Source organism: Triticum aestivum, chromosome 6D, assembly GCF_018294505.1.
Source record: "Triticum aestivum cultivar Chinese Spring chromosome 6D, IWGSC CS RefSeq v2.1, whole genome shotgun sequence".
Classification (NCBI taxonomy): domain Eukaryota; kingdom Viridiplantae; phylum Streptophyta; class Magnoliopsida; order Poales; family Poaceae; genus Triticum; species Triticum aestivum.
The window spans coordinates 294,805,856-294,827,474 of NC_057811.1; the positions used below are offsets into that span (position 1 = coordinate 294,805,856).

The 21,619-nt window shown below is 45.2% G+C and overlaps 1 protein-coding gene across 5 annotated transcripts; it reads left to right on the forward strand.

Moving 5' to 3' along the window:
• Positions 1-2,333: 2,333 nt before the first annotated feature.
• On the forward strand, positions 2,334-11,031 carry LOC123144736 (cyclin-dependent kinase G-1). 5 transcript variants are annotated; one of them, XR_006471892.1, is made up of 9 exons: positions 2,334-4,050; positions 4,142-4,270; positions 4,375-4,510; positions 4,599-4,687; positions 4,770-4,881; positions 4,962-5,068; positions 5,170-5,652; positions 5,767-5,843; positions 7,235-11,031. XR_006471892.1 is itself a non-coding variant. In XM_044563960.1 (7 exons), exons 1-7 carry the CDS (start codon positions 2,690-2,692, stop codon positions 5,261-5,263), a joined length of 2,028 nt encoding a protein of 675 aa, XP_044419895.1. In that variant the 5' UTR covers positions 2,334-2,689; the 3' UTR covers positions 5,264-5,715. The 5 variants fall into 5 exon arrangements, 1 of the variants encoding a protein (XP_044419895.1); XR_006471894.1 differs by having other exon boundaries at positions 5,170-5,487; positions 5,568-5,652; positions 5,767-11,031; XR_006471891.1 differs by having other exon boundaries at positions 5,767-11,031.
• Positions 11,032-21,619: the final 10,588 nt, after the last annotated feature.

Consider the following 21,619-nt stretch of genomic DNA (forward strand, 5'->3'; position numbering starts at 1 on the left):
GTTGAGATGAGTTGGATATCAAACAGGTGCTAAAACTATTACCACGCGAGATCTATGTGGTTTTTGGATCTAATCCATGGATATAAATAAGGAAAAATAAGGGCGGCGATGAACACTGATGAACGACAGAAACCCTAAGTACAGATCTATGGTAAGAGAAAGGGGAGACCCACGGAGGCTGTTGAGCAGCGGCGGCGTGCGGAGGAGCTCTGGTACGTTCAGGTCGATGCAGCGGCCAAGGTTGGTGCAGCAGTCGAAGGTTGACGGCGGCGGCCGAGGTCGAAGGTTCGGGCGTCGCGAGGATGACGATGAAGAGAAGAGGCACGAGGGGGAAAATGGAAAGACCCCCTGGCCCTATTTATAAGGGAGATAAACGACAGGCGCGAAAATCGAGGAGCCGAATTTTTGGATATGAGGCGGAGCTGTCGCCTCGATTGTCGGAAGCTCATTAATGAAGGTGGGTTATACACAGTTTTAAATAGCAGGTGACGTCACAGCGGTTTACCATGATCCTAGAAGATGATGTCACGGCGGTTTACAAGATTATGTGAAGATGTTGAAGAAGAAATTTTCGTAATACTGAGGATTGACATGAACCAGTTCAAATCAATCTGGGGCCTAATGTTGGGGATATTACCATTGGGCGTAAACCGGCCAGGAGAGGCCGGGTTAACCCCATAAGTAGTTCATCTGTATCTGAAGCCCATGAAGACAGACGGTGACGCTTTATGAAGGCCCAGGGCCCAAAGCCGGTTTAAGACCCGTAGACATAAACCGGCATTGATATGTAAACTTGTATTGTAAGGTAGAAGTAGCAGAGACCGAGCCGGACACGATTATGAGCCGGCCTCGGGATTCTGTAAACCGACGGGCGTCAACCCATGTATATAAGGGGACGACCCGGCGGCGGTTCGAGGACAACAGACAACAACTCGAGAATCAGGCAAAGCGTATTCGCTCCCTGGTCATCGAAACCCCATCAATTCCATCACAACTAGACGTAGGCTTTTACCTTCATCGTAAGGGGCCGAACTAGTATAAACTCTCTTGCGTCCCTTGTCCGCTTTAACCCCTTTAAGCTAACCCGTAGCGATGGCTCCATGACTAAGTCCTTTCTCTAGGACATCTGCCGTGACAAAACCACGACAACGGGCATGAAGGGCGCTCGGGCGTCTTGACTTTGGGTCTCGTCGAGATCGAAGGCATCCGCGCCCGCACGACGTGTGAAGGCAGCGGCTCCTGCACCGCCTTCGAAGATGATGTTCTCGATGATGAAACGGTTGGTCGTCTCGTTGTCATCGGTGGCTGGCATTCTGTCGAATAGGTTGCGGGCGTCGGGATGCATGTCGACTGGTATCTCCCACGGGCGTTTCCTTGCTCCTCCGGAGGATGATCCACTGACCAGCGGTGTGGCGTTGAGGTCGATGCAATGAGCGCAGGCGCGGGTGTGGACGGCGCCAGCACGATCACCTCCGGCGAGCATTCCCCGGAGAAGCGAGAGGCTTGCGGATAGACATTGAAGCTGGGAATCAGCTGCGTGGCAGACGGGCGTGGCGACTCTGGCAGTCCCACCCGAGGAAAAGCCGACGAGCCCGTGTTGGACAGGGCTTAACCCTAGGTAGAGCAGGGCCTCCCTCGTTGCCACGGTGACTCGGGCATTGGTTTCCTCCTGCTGTGCGGCGGCGGAGAGGGCGACGGCGGCGATTTCGAGCTTGCGGTCCTGGGCGTGCCTTCGACCCTTCCTCTTGGCCGACTAGATGGCCCGCTGCTCGGGCGTCAACTGCTTCTTGGGCGGTGCCGCAGTCTTGCAGGGCGCGCGGGGCTTGTCTTTGGCGGAGGCAACAGAGGTGAGGCCGGAGGAGGCGAGGTCGGCGCGACGTCAAGGGTCGGCACGTCGTCCATGGCGAGTGACCGGGAGCGCGAGCTCTCGGGAGTTTTTTTTGGGAAAGTAAGGAGAAATGATGGTGTGTGTTGCCGATTGGCGGGCCAGGGGAGGAGTAGGCAGACGTCGCACGCGTTCGTTTCGTGTTCACGCCGACGCCAATGAGGCCTAAATTTGAGTCAGGAATTGGTCGGCAGGCGAACAAACGGACACGCATTCGTTCGGGTGTGCGTTGGACCGATTTTTTTATCAGTTTTGATCCAAACAAACACGCGCGGACGAAAGAGCCGGCGTGTTGGACGTGGGCGGACAAAATTGGTCCGCGGAGTTGCTGCTCTCTCAATTTTTTAGCCTACGGTTCATCTGTCCTACCGCTGATTCACCGTCCTCTGACAATCCGGACCCAACCTGCCATCGGCTGAAACGCGCCGCATCCGCGTCCGACGCGAACTCTGAAGATACCGCTCAAACAGGACAGCACGATAGGCGACGCCGGACGCAGCTTCCTCTTCTTTTCTTCGCGTCGCCCTCCAACCCCACCCACCGCCGCCGCCACCCAGCACCACAAACCCGCACGATCCCTCTCCGCGTCCTTGGTCGCCGACTTCCGATAAGCTTCGACGCCGCGCACGCACGAGCTAGCGCAAAGCTCCAGCATATCATCCCCAATTTCGGAAGTCCGATCCCCGGTTCGATCCAGAACACCCTTTTTTTCTAGGGTTTGGTTTTGGCCGTGGATCTAGGGTTTGGTGAGCCAATTTTCCCTCGATTCCCTTCGATTGCTGGGATTTGTTGTGCCTGCGCATCATGGCCGCGGGGCGCCACGGAGGATACAGTGGTTACGAGGTGTCGAAGGAGCGGGAGTTCGATCCGGAGGCTTCTAGAAGGGGCAAGGATTACCATCACCGCAACCCTAGCCGCCACCGCGACTCAGATCGTCGTCGTGATGGCGGCCGGAGCAGGGACCGGGAGACGTCAAATGGGCACACCCGCCACCGGTCGCCACATCTGCCACCGAAGAGCCGACCGTCAGGGAGGAGGGAGGAGAGGGAGCCCGGCGAGGTTTCAAGCGGAAGTGGCTCGGAAGAGTCTCGTGGGCGGCCGCTCAAGGCAAGGGAACCTGGTGTGAATGGTGTTGTTGGGGTCAGCAGGGAGGGCGGGGTGCCGTCCCCAAGTAAGAAGCGAAAATACTCGCCGGTTATTTTGGATAGGAATGCTTCAAAGCCTCGCGTCCAAGATGTTGGCAACCCGAGCATGAAAGAGGTAGGCACTGTGGTTGCCAACCTCCCAGATGTTGGCAACCTGAGCAGCATTGATTTGGATGCGTCGGTTGATGTACAAAATGTTGAAAGATTACAGGAGCACGACAATGATAGGGTTATTATGGAGGAGGATGAGGAGGAGGATGCTTATCCAACAATGATAAACATTAGGACTTCACGATGGGCAGATGCTGATGACAAGGAAGAAATTGCGTCAAAGAAGAAAAGCGTGTCACCAGAACAAGGGTCCGTGAAAAAGGTTACAAGCCCAGAGCTTGGAAAGTTGATGGTGGATAAAGACTCAAACTCCTCAGTGTCTTCTGACTCTGGCGTAGTACAGTTTAGTGCAAACAGGGATCTTGAAGTAGATAAGGGTGACTACATGGATATCGAGAAGGATGCTGGGGATGATTCTTCTGCTCTTTGTGGGATGCGCACTGATTCTGAGAGTCATCGGTGTAGCTCTAGAACCCCAGAGCCCGCAGGGTCGCCGCATAGGTGCATTAACATGCTTCAGGGTTGTAGGGGTGTTGACGAGTTTGAGAGGCTCAACACAATTAATGAGGGTACATACGGTATTGTATCTAGGGCAAAGGATAAGAAAACTGGTGAGATTGTTGCATTGAAGAAGGTAAAGATGGAGAATGAACGGGAAGGTTTCCCACTGACTTCTCTCAGGGAAATAAATATCCTGCTATCGTTCCATCACCCTTCGATTGTGGATGTCAAGGAAATAGTCGTTGGGAGTGGTGACAGCACCTATATGGTGATGGAGTACATGGAGCACGATCTCAAGGCTGTCATGGAGACCATGAAACAACCATATAGTCAAAGCGAGGTCAAATGTTTGATGCTTCAGCTGCTAGAAGGTGTGAAGTATCTTCATGACAATTGGGTGATTCACAGGTAATGACCGACTATTGATTTTTCTTCAACCTTTATGCATGTTTCTTAATAGGTTTTATTTTTCTGTCTAATGATCTGTGTTGTTTGATAGGGATCTCAAGACGTCTAATATTCTCTTGAATAACCGCGGTGACTTGAAAATATGTGATTTTGGGCTCTCTCGTCAATATGGCAGCCCACTAAAGCCTTACACTCAATTGGTTGTGACTTTGTGGTACAGGTAAGTCATTAGCCAGCATCAATGTTTTCAAATGTTGTGCTGTTATATTATTATTTAACCACTTACCAATCACAGCCTCACTGTCTGATGCTTTATCGTTGCAGGGCTCCAGAACTACTGTTAGGTGCAAAGGAATATTCCACTGCTATTGATATGTGGTCGTTGGGTTGTATTATGGCAGAACTCCTTTCAAAAAAGCCACTGTTTGATGGGAAACGTGACATCGACCAACTTAGTAAGGTATCTGGTTTGATCTATAATTTCTATTTGTTCATTGTAAGTTTGTAACTAGATCAATAAAATCTCATGTGAGTAACTTCGACTGCAGATATTTAGAATGCTTGGTACACCTAACGAGGACATATGGCCTGGTTATTCTAAATTACCGGGCGCCAGGGCCAAATTTGCCAAACAACCGTAAGTGGTTAACCACTTATTGTAGCTGTGTTTTGTGCATGCTAGGTTTGTATCAAAATCTAACCTTCAATTCTCTCCTCAGGTACAATAGATTAAGGGAAAAGTTTCCAGCTGTATCTTTCACTTGTGGGCTGACCCTGTCAGAGGCTGGATTTGACCTGCTAAACAGAATGCTGACGTATGACCCTGAAACGGTAATATATGCCCTATAGAGAACTAGCTGATTCTCCCCTCACTTTTTACCTGTCTGAACATATTTGTCTTCTTCTTACAGCGCATATCAGCAGAGGATGCGTTGAACCATGAATGGTTCTGTGAAGTACCATTGCCTCAGTCAAGGGATTCTATGCCAACATTTCATTCCCTTAATGAACAAGACAGGTACTGGCATTTTTTCGTATAAGCTTTAACCTATCAGCATAGTATGATTTTTTTTTCTGCGTAGTATGGTTCAATTAATGTTTCATTCTTCAAACATGTAGGCGCATGATGAAACGTATGAAGAGCCCTGATCCTCTGGAGGAGCAACGAATGAAAGAACTGGGGAGCATACACGACCGTGGAATTTTTGGCTGAGCCCTGATCTTTTGGTTTGCTGCAGATGCCAATTTTCAACATGAACCTCTGGAAGTGCACGTGTTCCAAGGTCAGACGTCCACTGGATATATGAAGTACATCGTCTTCTTGGTGTCTGGCGAGTGGCGACAGTTGGTGGCCTTCTTTAGCAGGCATGGATGCATAATCAGAAGGGGATAAGATTTCTCCTTATATTCCGTGCTAGGCACTATTTCATTTACAGGGTTAGCTCTTCCCCAACTTCTGGTCACAATGAACTCTTACTTTACTTTTGGTCACAATCTAATCCACTGTGCATTGTAAGGTGTGCAAATATCTCATACAGCTACATCGTATGGTCTGGCCTATTCACAGCTATTGGGTACACCAGTTTCACATACCGATCTTCTGTATGTAAAGTACTATAAAGTGTATTCCTTGTAAACAACAATCAATGAGATCTTCTCACTTCATTTTTCCTTGTTAAGCACATTTTATTTTGATCTTTGCATTTTCTCTGCAAGAGATGAATGAAGCGAAGAAGGGGAGTACCTTTTGCTTTTTCGCGAGGAAACTGATGCATAGTAATGCAAATTGTAAGGTAATATGCTGAGGAATTAGTTTCCCACTGATGTGTTATCGTGCTATATAAATGCGACATATTTACCATTTTTGTATCTCTGTGTTTGTGGATGTTCTGTGTGAATGGTCTTGTAAGCTCAGGTGAGCTTTGGCGTTGTTTGGAAATATCTAAAATTGTACTCCCTCTGTAAACTAATATAAGAGCGTTTAGATCACTATTTTAGTATTCTAAACGCTCTTATATTAGTTTACGAAGGGAGTACATACATATTTTATGGCTTATTCTGCTTGATATGTTCATGTTTTCTGTTAATGTACTATGTGAAATTCTAACTTACATAATGAATGCAAACTAAAAAGGAGAAATTAATACTTATGAACTTCTTTTGTGCAGTCAATGCAACTTTCGTCGTAAGAGCACAACTAATGTCGTCTTAAAAACACAACTAATTTTATATTGCGAAATGGAGACCTTCATTTCTGTTATTGTTTGCTGTCCTGAAAACAGGAATTTGAGAGCAAAGGTTGGAAATTGACTTCCCATGACCTTTGTTCTCCCAAATCTAGACGCTATTTTGTTCTGCTTTTATTATTTTCAGGATTTTGTTCTTGTTTCGCCTATCTTGCCTGATGGATAAAAAGCCTTTCTTGCATTGTTGAATGATACTATGTTTTTCACCTAGGCTTTCATTTTGTGTTGATTACGTTCTGGGAATCGACACGTTCTACAAAATGTAAATGATTTTCAACAACCGACCTAAATTTGTGAAAAAACATCAGTGGCCAATTTTTTAGAAGTTTGACTAAAATGCTATCCTTTTGTGAACTGGATGGAGCACTATTTAGTGAAATTTGTAAAATGTTTTTGGTTCTTAGGTACTGGTTTGCCCTTCATGAAAAGTTTATGCACTCTTACTCATATGCCATTCTTTTAAGTATTATTATTTATAAGCCATAGTTTCTAACCCTCTCCCTTAAATACCCAGCAATCTGTTAGGACCACCCTTGTATATAAAAGGGTTATCCCTCACAAATTCCTTGATGGCATGCAAGCAATAAGGCTGAAAACAATGACATGCAAGGGATTGGTTTTAAGAGTAGCATATACGGGAGTTCCTTATATGATAATATACTTGCATGCACTTCAGTATCATCCGTTTAATGAGGTAGTCAGTTTTCATTGTTTCAGTTTCAAGTCATTTGCTATGTGCAGGACATCTGATGATAGAAAAGCTAGTCTGATTGGTGTCCATGATTGAATGCTTGTTTGTACATAGCATATCTTCCTGTGAAATCAGTTAATCCAGTTCTCTTACTCAATTTTAACTTTGAACTATGAATTACTTGTATTGTGTAAGCTGCTTGGAGAGTTGGTTGAACTCACTTAAGTGTTCTGTGACCCGTCTGCAGCTTAAGCTGTGGCTTTCAAGACAGGAAGCTCGAGTGCTGTCAGCTTACCTTGCTTAATTGACTTTCTTTGTGGAAGGTATCCAAGCTCTGTTACTCTTGTCAATCTTAGTTGGTCACTATACTATCCTATCTTGGTATGTTTTCTTGCTAGTAGTTTTCTTTGGTAACTGATTACCATTTCCTTGGTTGACAAATATATTATTTTTAAATATGTTCAGAGTTCAGGCGATCTCATCTTTAACTTAATATTGCTACATGATCCCTTGAAGAGTTGCCTGTTCTCTGGTTCTATATTTCCGAAGATGCACGCCATTGTCATGAAATGCTGCACTTTATAATTTGATAAAAAATTGTGGATTCCGTATGCTTTGCTTACTACAGGAAAACTGACAGGTGCTGGTAGAAACAAGACTAGTTTTCATTTAAATAAATCATGTTTAGTTTCCTTAATGTTGTGATAATTTACCTACGGATGCCTTGTAGTTATCAGTTCATTTTTATTTAATCCCTGTCAACCATGTGCCCCCACCCACCAGTGGACATGATGATTCTTTGTTGAACATTTGTTGGATAATTCCAGTAGTTAGTTATTTGCAGCGACCTATTAATTGCTCTCTCTCAAGTACTCCCTCCGTTCCAGAATATAAGGTGTATTGTTTTCCATGCAAGTCAACCATCTGAATGTTTGACCAAGATTATAGAATAAAATAACAACACATGCAATACCTAATAGATAAAATATGAAACTACTTTTCATGATGAATCAAATGATATAAATTTTGTATTGCGAATATTCATATATTTTTCTAAAAACTCAGTCAAACATGCACTCGTTTGACTTTTGGAAAAAACAGATACACCTTATATAAAGGAATGGAGGGAGTAGATAGTACCACCGGTGGAGAAGAGAGCCCTGTTTTTTTATAGATATGGCTCTTTTGTACTGAATTCCTTGCCCCACTTCTGAATGCAATGCTTATCAGTACTAAAAAAACCAGAACACAGACCCGTACATTTTGTTCTTTTGGCGAGGGGTATTCTGTTGTTGTGGTATTTGGATTATGTATACACAGTTTAGACATCTCTTCAAATTGCTACAAATCGGTAACTTATGTAGTGGTCAGAACTAACCTAGATAAGGGCGGAGTGAAACAAGTTTTAAGTGCAAATGAAGTGCTGGCTCTTGCCACTGTTGCGCCTAATCGGGCTGCTTGTTAGCTATTTCTGTCTTTGCTGCTTGCGACTTGGGCGGCATGCTGGCTTGTGCCGGTACAGACGGAGAAAGAAATAGGAGTGAGATTCAGCCAAGTGGGATGTTGATATGATGTTTATGTTCGCATCGAGACAGCTCTCTCTCAAGTAAATGGTACCAATGGTGGAGAAGAGAGCCCTGTTTTTATAGATATGACCTTTTGCATTGAAATTCCTTGCCCCACTTCTGAATGAAATGCTTATCAGTATTAAGCAAAATCAGAACACAGATCCATTTATTTTGTTCTTTCATCGAGTGGTATTTATAGAGTTCAGATCTGTCGAAATTTCTACAAAGATGGTAACTTATGTAGTGGCTCTTGCCACCGCTGCGCCTCATTGGGTGCAGCTCGTTAGCTATTTCTGTCTTTGCTGCCAGCGACTTGGGCGGCCTGCTGACTTGTGCAGGTACCGAAAGGGAAAAGGGAATATGAGTGAGATTCAGGCAAGTGAGATGTTGATGCGATGCTTGTGTTTGCATCGAGACAGAAACAAAGAAGCTCTATTGTGAGTGCTGGACCGAACTGTTTATGGGTTCTGACTTGCATATCCTTCATGAGTTCCTAGAAGAAATCATGTACCAATCTATTATTTTCTATCCTTGTTTTCTACTCCCTCTGTTACAAAATAAGTGTCGTGGATTTAGTTCAAATTTGAACCATGTCAGTTATTTTGGAACAGAGTATTTGTATAAGTTGATTGTATTGTGTTAGTTTAGATAGAAGACTGTTAAGTCGTGTTCATAGTGGGCCATCTAAAAGTTGATGGTCTTAAACTTCTTTAGTGGCACTTCATCTTTAGTTATCAGTTACAGTGTGGTAAATATTTTACTGGACAGTTCATTGAAATATCTTTTCTTATTCCGTGAATGCAAGATCATTGTCAAAGGCATGCCTGTATTCCGTGAATGCAAGATCATTCTCAAAGGCATGCCGGTTTCCAGCGCATCCTCTTGGTCAGTTGTTGCAGACGAAATGCCTGCAGCAGAGCATTCTACTATGAACCTTATTGACCTTTTCAGAACAAATTAGCACATACATTTTGAATAGAAATGCTATCTAACATCGTTAACCATTTCTCTCTTTTGCTGTCGTTTAAGTCAAGGGTCAATTCTGCTGTAGCCTGAGTTTTTGAATGAAAGTGCTGAAATTTTGATCAAATAAGTTTGGCTTGGAAGCCTTGTAAAGCATGGGAAGGTCTGGTTCAGTATCTGATAATCTGCTCAGCTAGACACTTAAATATGTACTATCGAAACTGCCTCCTTTCACGCGAACATTTCAAATAGAAATGCTATCCAGCTTCGATAGGCATTTCTCTATTTTTGTTGTCGTTAGGTTCAAGGATCAATTGTGCTGTAGCCAGAGTTTTTAAATGAAGTGTTTAAAGGTTTTGATCAAAGTTTGGCTTGGAAGCCTTTTAAAGCATCGCTAAGGTCAGGTCCAGTATTTGATAATCTTGGACTATCGAGAACTGCCTCCATTCATGATGTATGTGCATTTGATTTTGACAGTAAATATCTTGATTCCTACTCAATAATTCAAGATATCACCTGAGCCTGCCCCCGATGCAATTTTTATTGCATGTTTTGCAGGTTCACGTTTGGGAATCAGAGTGTATTAATCATTATTCTGTGTGGATTATGGTTTGTTAGCAGTGTTAACATATGATCATGAATAGTAAGGTGGAGAAGTGCTCTTTTATTACTAGCTTTTATTGTATTTTTGGTTGCACCACCTGTGCATCTGCCAGATTGTCTCCAACTGGATTTGCCTGTCCTAACCCATCGTACACTAATGTCTGCATATGAAGGATAAAATCACCTCGGTAACTAAATATGAGACTTCTTTTTAGTTCAATTTGAACTGCAAAAACGTCTTATGTTTAGTTGCAGAGGTAGCATTAACTTGTACTCCAGTTTATTTTATGTATATGCCCTTCCTAACCCTGTGCACAGCAACAATGGAGTTTTTTTTTTTTTTTTGAACACTGGAAATACTATTGATCAACAACAACGTACATATACAAGTGTGCACTGGAGTACTTCAGTGAGCTTCGCTACATCTGCATTAAGGCAAGATATGTTGCCTGCACATAAACACATAAACCTGAAAGGAGAATTCTGGATTTTGAGTGCTAGCCTAGCTTGATGATGTGCTCGAAAATTATAGCTCCTGTTGACATGGTAGATCCTGGTAGCATCAAAAGTCGGAGAGGTTGTAATGTAAGCAAGTTGAGGCCTAAGTTGTCGCCAGAGTCGCGTTGTCCGTCAGAAAAGTAACCTGTTGAAGCTGAAGCAATTCTGCTATCTTGGATGCAAAGAAGCTTCTGCGGTCTCTCTGGCTTCTGACCATTTGTGTTCTATCAGACAAAAAAACCCTAAAGTGTTGCAAGAGTGCCTGCTGATGTATTGTTTCTTTTACCTCTTAGGGTTATGGCTGTATCTATCTAAATTTGGTAAGTGATGTGGTGTCAAGATGAGTACAGCTTGTTTTCTTTTTCCTGTAACGTGGTAACAATGAATAGTTCCTGACAGTTTTGCTGTCTGAGATTTCGGATAATGTGCAGCTGATTCACCTGAAAATTTGTATTCATGAGATAAAGCGATATAATTTGTTTGTAGCGGGCTTTGCTAGCGACAGTGAACTGTAAAAATGTTGATTTAAACTTGTTTGTAGCGGGCTTCGCTAGAAACAATCATGTGCATATTGTTTTTCCTAAATGATGTACTTTGCTCCCCAAACAACATGCTCTGCTTTGATATTGCATAGATCTTGTGAACATTTTTTTAACACTACAATTTTTAGTTAAAAGAAATTTGTGAGTTTAATTTGCACAGACCGTACATGGGCTTTTTAAGTATATAATCCACGGATATACATTTGCTCACATGATGTATAGACCTTTCTCAAATTTGGTTACGAAATGTGCTTCCATCGTAAGGTATATTTATTGGTCACGTGATGTAAATAATTCTCTCAAATTTAAAGACTTCTCTCAAATTCGGCAAGTGGCGTGAGTAAGAAGATGAAGGAAGCGGGGGACGAAATTACCCTTTCCCCTCTTTTATAATCACCTTGGTATAAAGTTGTCGTTTCGCGAGACGTGGGCGTGGGGTTATGGTGCCCTAATCATGGCCAGATTGACAAGACCGCGCTTCGGCTCACGAGAGGTCCGATGATAAGATCTGACCTACAGGGCTCTTTTCTTCGCGAGCTCCTTGCAAGAAGCAAGTCGGAACAGAATCTTCACGGGGTCGAGCTCCCCAAGGTGCGACTTGAAGATGGGCAAAAGGCAGGGAGCCCGCTTGAGATCTTGGAGCCCGACCTCTGACAAGCCGATGGTGTAATATGTCGGGGGTGGTCCATAGGGGGCCCGACATCAGGCGTGCTGAAGGGCCCGAAGGGCCCACTCTTCCATGGGTGGCAACCGGGAGCCCAGATCATTGGATACACCTCGACAAATCCCTACAAGCCATCCTGGCGGTGGGCTAGATCGGATATCTGCATTGTAAAACCCTAGCCCACATCGAGCATATAAGGTGAGGGTTCTCGGTAGCATCTCATACTCTTCACTGTAATCTCTCGCAAGAGGTATGCCCACCATGATTAACAACAAGCAGGACATAGGGTATTACTCCTCAAAGGCGAGGCCCGAACCGGTAAACCCCTTGTGTGACCTTCGATCTAAGACTTTTGGCCATGTTAGCAACCCTATCAAGGGTATTGTCTGATCTTGCACAGTCATCTGGTACAAACCACCGAGAGGCAGAATCAAGATTGCAACCCAACGCACTGGGACGCTACAGAGAGATAAGGAACAACGTCTTAGCCCGAAGTGTCACTCCTTAGAACCTTCTCGTTCCCTCTAGTGGCGATGGGCGTTCTAGGGTGAGGCTATGATCTCGTGAGCGAGATTTCGACCCCGCGGCGTCCACAGTTTCCACCGAATCCAGATCCGATTCCACCAATCCCTACTCTCTCAAGTACTCCCAATCCTCTTCCTTCAGAAGTGGCTCAGGAGGACATTGGGGCAAGTCTCGGTTCGCTGCCCACTCCTGGTCGCTGGTAACAAGGTGAGTTGGGGGTGTTGGCGGCGGTGTAGGTTCTTCCATGGAGGTCATGTCCACTCTATTCCTGGAATGGGTGCGGCGGACCAGGAGAACAATATGGCTAGTGGGGCTGGCAGTGTCCCATCTGAAGCGAAAGAGAAGATTGCCAGATTAACGGAGAAGCTGAATCTCACATCTGAAGAAGCTACAACAGTCATTTTGGAGGACGAAAATGAGGAAGATTTGGTGTCCCTGGAGTGCTCAATCATAAGAAAGGTACTATCCACAACCACTCTTAATATGCAGACGATTATGGCGACATTGAGGCTAGCTTGGGTAAACCCTAAAGGCATGAATCGTGGAGCTATTGGAGACAATATGTTTATTGTTGAGTTTGCAACTAAGACGAATAAAGATCGAGGTGAAGCGGGATCTCCATGGACTGTTGGCAAGCATGTAGTGCTCATTAACAATTTTGATGCTAGACAGAGACCATCAGATGTTCGCTTTGACAAATTAACTGTTTAGGGCGCATTAAAAACCCAAGATTTGAACTGATGAACAAACTTTGGGGAGAAAAACTTGGAGCAAAGCTAGGAACAGTGGAGACTATTGATGTCGATAGTAGGGTAGAGCTGGGGGGGGGGGGGGGGTTGTCTACGAGTTAGAGTAATCGTGGATATCTCCAAACCTTTGTTAAGGTGGGTTACAACTTATTCGAAAAATCACCAAGAGTATGACACTTATGAGGTAGTGTATGAGAGGCTCCCACATTACCGCTTCTCAGTGGCTTGTTGGGACACTTCTATGGAATGCCCAACACGAGGTGAGAGGGATGCAGAGGGTAAGCTACCTTGGAATGACGATAGGCTGTGTGTCAAGGATGATAAGAAGAGAAGTTTTCCAGGTTCCAAATTAGTGCAAAGTTCACAATCAAGTGGCAGATGTTCACATTACGATGACAAAAAGAGGGAATCCCATCTCCCTGCTAAAGCGAAGATTGTCGAACCAAAAACTAATAAATTGCAAGAGGAATATGTAGTCACCTCTCCCATGAATCTGAAGGTTCAGAATCAGAAATTAAAAAATAAGGTGGACAAGGCATGGTGAGTAAGGAACTTTTTTCTTCAGGGGCTACAAATAGTCATGTTGTTGGGCAAAAAAGGAAGCAAATAAAGGTATACAGCCCCGAAGGACCATCCACAAACGCAGAACTGAAGGTGGACAACAACAGTAAGGCCATTGTCTTGGGTGGAAACAGTCTGAATAGAAGCGAACCAGGTACAACTTTGGGTCAAATGTATGTAGAAGGGAACATTGATTCTTACAAGAAGCAGAAGAAGGAACTCACATTTATCATCTCGAGATCGGCAGATCAAGCAGAGGTTGCAGTGGAGCGAATTTGCTCTGTTAGAACTGTCGTGGCCTAGGGATGGACGCGATAGTTGGCGAGATCAAATAGCTCGTTAGTAGACACCGCCCCCCTCTTCTTATCTGAGACGAAGATGAGGGATAGCAGAGCTCGGAAACTCATGTAGTGTCTTGGTTTCTTGGGCGCTTATCTAGTCAACAGTAATGGGTTGAGCGGTGGTTTGGCTCTCTTTTGGTCAACCTCCTTGAAGGTGGATTTAAGAGCCTTCTCCTCGCAATTGATTGACATTATTGTTTCACAGGAGGAAGGTATCGAGTGGCGTGCTACACTTGTAGGTGAACCAAAAAAGGAGCTAAGACATCAATTTTGGGACATAATGAGGTTCTTTAGGACCATGTGGGAAGGCCCATGGATTTGTGCAGGTGATTTCAATGAGGCTCTACATAATGACGAACACCTGGGAGCGAGGGATAGAGAAGAAAATCAAATGGAATTTTTTTAGAGATTGCCTTGATGAATATGGTGTAGTGGACATGGGTTTTGTTGGGTGAGGAAGTCCTGGATTAAGGGGTCCTCGCGCGTGCAGGCTATGTGACGTGGGCCGGACTAATGGGCCATGAAGATGCAAAGACAGAAGACTTCTTCCCGTGTCTGGATGGGACTCTCCTTTACGTGGAAGGCAAGCTTGGCGTTCGGATGTGAATATTCCTTCCTCTGTACAACCCTAGGTCCCTCCGGTGTCTATATAAACCGGAGGGTTTCATCCGTAGAGGCAATCATAATCATACAAGCTAGACATCTAGGGTTTAGCCATTACGATCTCGAGGTAGATCAACTCTTGTAAACCCCATATTCATCCAAGATAATCAAGCAGGAAGTAGGGTATTACCTCCATCGAGAGGGCCCGAACCTGTGTAAACATCGTGTCCCTGTCTCCTGTTACCTTCGATCCTCAGACGCACAGTTCGGGACCCCCTACCCGAGATCTGCCGGTTTTGACACCGACATTGGTGCTTTCATTGAGAGTTCCACTGTGCCGTCAATAGAAGGCTCGATGGCCAGATCTTTGTGTTCGGCGGCTTTGCACTGCGGGCCAACTCGCTTGGCCATCTAGAGCAGATCGACAGCTACGCCCCAGGTCACCAGATTAGTTTTGGAAATCTGGATTGTGTCGCCGATATCTGAGGAGATTTGATCTTCCAAGGGTTCGCGACCCCAACCTCCGCTCTGGCCTTAGATCCGGAGCGCGTCACCAGGTCCGAAGACGGGATGTCCAAGCCCGCCGGACTCTCTCCGGCTATTGATCCTAGTACGGGAGAGTCGGAGGAAGTAGTGTCACCGGCAATCATCATGAAGCCGGACTCTTCTCCGAACACTGGCTCCGGACCCTCGGAGTCAGCAGCGCGTGAGCTCGGCCAAGGAGTTTCCTTCCCGCCGTACTCCACGGACTCTCTTCTCCCTGGCCAAATCTCGCCTTTAAGCGAGGCTCTGGACTTAATGCGATCCCTTGTCATTACAGAGGGGGAACGTCCGAACTACGCCCAGCCCGGACTAGGGGCTGAGAGCGGGGAATTTTACGTCCCACCCACCACCCACTTCATAGCCACTGTCGAGGTCCTAACCGACATGCTTGACCGTAACTCCGAAGACATCTATGGTATGGACATTGATGCCGGAGACGAACAAAGCCAAAACCCGCCGCATACCGGACGCTGGGCGGCCACCTCCACATATGACGTATACATGGTGGATACGCCAAAAGAGGATGGCGATGAAGGCAGTAAGGATCCAATCAAGGAGAATAACACTGATAAACCACCAAAGTGGCGGCATCAGCGGCGCCGTTCAAAATCACGCCGCAACAAAGAAAGCAATACCGACAATGGAGACGATAACACTCCGGAGAATGTCGAAGACCCAGACGCCCCCGTCGAACCAACATCCGAACAGGATGATAGAGAGGAGGGGCAGGGTAACCCTGACGAGCCAGTCAGGAACGAGGACTCGGAGGACAACACCTATATGTCACCCTCCAAAGACGAAACAAGCCTCGGTGACGAAGACTTCATCGTGCCAGAGGAACCCCTCGAGCAAGAACGCTTTAAGCAACAGCTCATCGCAACCGCGAGGAGCCTGAAAAGGAAGCAGCAACGACTTCAAGCCGAACAGGATACGCTCAACGACAGATGGACTAATGTCCTGGCAGCCGAGGAATACGGCCTCGCACGACCAACCAAAAGCTACCCGAAGCGCAAGTTGTTACCCCAATTCGACGTTGAGGCACGGGAGCCCCTAACATCAGCGCGTAACGCAACCGATAAACCAGACCGGCCACCGCGTGGCCGAGACAGAACGACTACTCAAGCTGAACACCAGCCCACATCCCCCCGCCGTAAAGGCAAGGAGACAGTAGCCCAGGATTACACCTACGACCTACGGCAGGACCTGGACACTAGCGCAGGCCTAGCTAGATCAATCTACGGGTCAAGGCGACGTGCCCCAACACGAGAGGACGGCTATCAGGCCCGGCGTGATCAACACCACCTCACTCGGGGTGAATACCGCATAGGAACGTCCGCCGAACTCCATCGCGACGTCGCCCGTTATAGAGGCGCCGCACACCCCCTATGCTTCACCGAGGAAGTAATGGAGCCCGAATTCCCAGAAGGGTTTAAACCTATGAGTATCGAATCATATGATGGAACAACCGACCGCGCAGTATGTATTGAGGATTTTCTTCTCCATATCCACATGGCCCGCGGTGATGATCTCCATGCCATCAAATACCTCCCACTAAAATTAAAGGGACCAGCCCGGCACTGGCTAAACAGCCTCCCAGAGAACTCCATTGGCAACTGGGAAGACGCCTTTCGCGACAACTTCCAAGGTACATATGTCCGGCCTCCGGACGCCGATGACCTCAGTCACATCATCCAGCAGCCCGGAGATCAGCCAGGAAACTCTGTACTAAGTTCCTAATTAAAAAGAACCAAATTCTCGGCTGTCCGGACGCCGAAGCCCTCGCGGCCTTTAAACATAGCGTCCGAGATGAGTGGCTTGCCCGTCACCTCGGCCAAGAAAAACCTAAGTCCATGGCAGCTCTTACCGCACTGATGACCCGCTTTTGCACGGGAGAAGATAGCTGGCTTGCTCGCAGAAGCAATAGCACCAGCGATCCTGGCACCTCCGAAGCCAGGGACGGCAATGGCAAGCCACGACGCAATAAAAACAAGCGCCGAAACAATAATGCAGGAACCCAAGACACGGCGGTCAATGCCGGATTCAGTGGTCCCAAATCCGGTCAACGGAAGAAGCCACTATAAGAAATATGTCAACTTGTGACCTTTTGTCAGTGACCCTGGAAGATTTGGTCATAAATCTACGACCATTTGAGACCAATTGGTCAAAAGCTGTTCGGGGGGCTCCAAACCCTAAACGACCATTTTGGTCAGAAAGGTCGTAATTTCCTTACATGAAAAGGCCATGAAGCAGACAACACTGGTCCGCTGCCTTATTTCTAGCTGATCACGACCAATATAGATGGTCATAACCTTGTAAATTGTGGTGGATTGCTATGACTAGGCGCCACCTCATCAGGTTTGCCTATGTGTCATGTCCATGTGTCAATTTTCGCCCTAGGTTGTGAAGCAACCTATATTTCTGTCATTCCCAAAATTCCCCAAAAAATTGGGCATTCTTTACTATCCAAATCATTGCCTCATGAAAATATTCAACTCCATTTGCCTGGTAAATCTTCGTCGGCAAATTTCCAAAGTTTTTGTTCAACTCGAATTGTTGTGAAGGAAGTACTAGCTAGGCATATCCTAATGAGCTGAATTTTTTCCACATCTTCTATATTCCCAAACAATAGCTCTCCACAAAATTTTAGCCCCATCTAACGATACATGTGAGTGTGGCTTCAACATTCATATTTATGTCCAGTGTGGTACGTTGCAAAGCAAGTGACACCTAGGCTCCTCCATTTGAGCTGCAAATTTTCCAAGATAGTGTCCTTAGTAGATGATCATCCTCGTCCAAAACTCAGGCCCATTGGCCATGTGCATTTCCCGTACCACTAATCAAACACTTGGGTGCTAATTCATGTTTGAGCTTAGTTCAGTCTCCTCATGAGATTCTTCTATTGCCATCTTCTTCCTGACACCTATCAGGGGAGTGCCCAACCCACTAGACATGCCTAGACCGCCCGGAACGCGTGGCAACACCACGGTCATGCGGTGACCATGTGGCGGGCATGCGAGTTTACGCGCTCTGGAGTTGCGGCCCTCGGCCACCATCCAAACCTCAACGTATCGCTACTAAACCATGTATTTCTGATTAAATAGATACTTATGTACCTATAAATAATTTTTTGAAAAAATAAAGAGCAAACTATGAGGCAGCTGCAGTTCAAATTTGACTCGCTTCCTACTAAATCGGCGGAAATTTGTCTTTTTCACCAGAGGTGTATAGATACTTTCGATGACCAACCATTTTGTCAATTGTACATTAAATATGGCCTAATATATTATAAATGACCTGGTCCCATTTTGCAACAAATATATGGTAGGTCCTTCACAAAAAAACTCATTTTGGGCACTCGAAAAATGGAAAATTGATTTTTCGTCCAAAGAAAATGAAAAATCCCTTAGCAAACATTGTTTACCATTCTAATATGCACCCTTGTGCACAATATGAGATCATTTGAACAAACTATGCCATGAATGTGGCCATAAGATTGATCATTTGGCTTGAAAGCCATGAATCTTCAGAGATGATGGCTCATTTCCGAGAACACTTTTTAAAAAGAATTGTCGTATTACAAGTTTATTATTTTTCCAGGTAACTTGGTCACATATAATGACACAATGCGAAGGTTTTCCAATTTTTTGACTTTTTTTTGAATTTTTATGCCCGTTTCAAAATGCGGTTAAAACGGCGGGAATGACCGTTCCTAGCTAGTGGTTGAATCTTGGAATTTTTTTGGTGTTTCTCTGATTAAATAGATACTTTTGTACCTAGAAATGATTTTTTTAAATACATAGCAAGCTATGAGGTAGCCGCAGTTCAAATTTGACCCACTTCCTGCTGAAACGGTGGAAATTGGTCTTTTTCACCAGAGGTGTATCAAAACTTTTGACACCCAACCATTTGGTCAATTGTGCATTAAATATGGCCTAGTATTTTATAAAATTGATTTGGTCCAATTCTGCACCAAATATATGGTAGGTCCTTCACAAAAAAACTCATTTTGGGCACTCGAAAAATGGAAAATTGATTTTTCGTCCAAAGAAAATGAAAACTCCCTTAGGCAACATTGTTTGCCATTCCAATATGCACCCTTGTGCACAATATGAGATTATTTGAACAAACTATGCCATGAATGTGGCCATAAGATTGATCATTTGGCTTGAAAGTCATGAATCTTCAGAGATGATGGTTCATTTCTGAGAACACTTTTTAAAAAGAATTGCCGTATTACAAGTTTATTATTTTTCCTGGTAACTTGGTCACATATAATTACACAATGCGAAGGTTTTCCATTTTTTTTGAATTTTTTATGCCCGTTTCAAAATGCGGTCAAAACGGCGGGAATGACCGTTCCTAGCTAGTGGTTGAATCTTGGAATTTTTTTGGTGTTTCTATGATTAAATAGATACTTTTGTACCTAAAATTATTTTTGGAAAAAATAAAGAGCAAACTATGAGGCAACTACAGTTCAAATTTGACCCGCTTCCAGCTGAATCGGCAGAAATTTGTCTTTTTCACGAGAGGTGGATCAAAGCTTGTGACACCCAACCATTTGGTCAATTGTGCCTTAAATATGGCCTAGTATTTTATAAAATTGATTTGGTCCAATTTTGTAACAATTATTTGGTAGGTCCTTCACAAAAAAAACTCATTTTGGGCACTCGAAAAATGGAAAATGATTTTTTCGTCCAAAGAGAATGGAAACTTCCTTAGGCAACATTATTTGCCATTCCAATATGTACCCTTGTGCAAAATATGATATCATTTGAACAAACTATGCCATGAATGTGGCCATAAGATTGATCATTTGGCTTGAAAGTCATGCATCTTCACACATGATAGCTCTTTTCTGAGAACACTTTTTTAAAACAATTGCTGTATTACAAGTTTATTATTTTTCCTAGTAACTTGGTCACATATAATGGCACAATGCGAAGGTTTTCCATTTTTTTGTTTTTTTGAATTTTTTATGCCCGTTTCAAAATGCGGTCAAAACGGCGGGAATGACCGTTCCTAGCTAGTGGTTGAATCTTGGAATTTTTTTGGTGTTTCTGTGATTAAATAGATACTTTTTTACCTAGAAACGATTTTTGGAAAAAATAAAGAGCAAACTATGAGGTAGCTGCAGTTCAAATTTGACCCGCTTCCTACTGAATTGGCGGAAATTTGTCTTTTTCACGAGAGGTGGATCGAAACTTTTGACACCAACCATTTGGTAAACCGTGCATTAAATTTGTCCTAGTATTTTAGAAAAATGTTTTGGTACAATTTCACAATAAATATATGGTAGGTCCTTGACAAAAAAACTTATTTTGGGCACTCAAAAAATGGAAAATTGATTTTTCGTGCAAAGGAAATAAAAACTCCCTTTGTCAATATTGTTTGCAAATCCAAGATGTAAACTTGTGCAAAATATGATATCATTTGAACAAATATTTTATAGGACTTTCACAAAAAGCTCATTTTGAGCACTGAAAAATGGAATGAAAATTTTATCTTAAATCAATCACGACCAATTTATATGGTCATAAGTCATCAAATGGTTTGCTGCGTTCTGATTGGTCCATGGGCATATCACGCGGATCATGCATTAACCGCCGTCGGATGCTTCCGGATCCAACGGCAACCCTCACCCCCTCATCCAACCGCAGCCCAACTACCCAAACCCTAACCCGCACCCGTAGTCCTCCTCCCGCACTCCTCCTCCCTCGGCTCCTCGCCGCCGCCACCTCCTCCCTGTCCCGCAGCGGCGCCCACCGCGTCACCTGCCGGCCGCCCTCGCGGGTGGCTGCGTCCGCGGCGACGGCGGCGGCCTCGTTGTCCCCGGAGGCCGCAGTCGGTCGTCTCCCTATCCGCCTGTCGGATCTCGGGTTCCGGCAAAACCCTCAAGGTTCGAACACTGGGGTGCGCATGAAGGTCTCCCCCTGCGGATCCACGTCCTAGCTTCGCTAAGATCTCAAGGGCTAACTCAACGAACTCGCAACACAAAGGACACAAGATTTATACTGGTTCGGGCCACCTTTGTGGTGTAATACCCTACTCCAGTGTGGTGGTGGTGGATTGCCTCTTGGGCTAAGGATGAACAATACAAGGGGAAGAACAGCCTCCTGAGGCGAGGTGTTCTTGTGCTTGGTGGGTGTGAGGATGAACTGAATGAGTTCCAGACCAGTTGCCTCCTATTGTGGTGGCTAATCCTATTTATAGAGGCCCTGGTCCTCTCCCCAAATATTGAGCGGGAAGGGAGCCAACAACGGCCAATTTGAAAGGGGACAACTAGTACAGCTTATCCAGGCAAAAGCAGTCTTCGCGTGCAAAAAGCTCTGGTGGTGACGCCACCTTGGGCTCCATGGTGACCTCCGTCTTGCCGTACTGCTGGTCTTGGTCTCGTTGCACTGATATGGAAACCTTTGCTTGACACCTCGGTACTCCGCGCATGCGCTTCCTTAGCACCAAAGAGGAAACAAGG

Excerpts from the sequence above, each read along its gene's own strand:
- LOC123144736 (XM_044563960.1), top strand. The coding sequence starts at position 2,690 with ATGGCCGCGGGGCGCCACGGAGGATACAGTGGTTACGAGGTGTCGAAG. Across the intron at positions 4,688-4,769 it reads GCCAAATTTGCCAAACAACC|GTACAATAGATTAAGGGAAA; the intron begins GTAAGTGGTTAA and ends TTCTCTCCTCAG. Across the intron at positions 4,882-4,961 it reads TGACGTATGACCCTGAAACG|CGCATATCAGCAGAGGATGC; the intron begins GTAATATATGCC and ends TTCTTCTTACAG.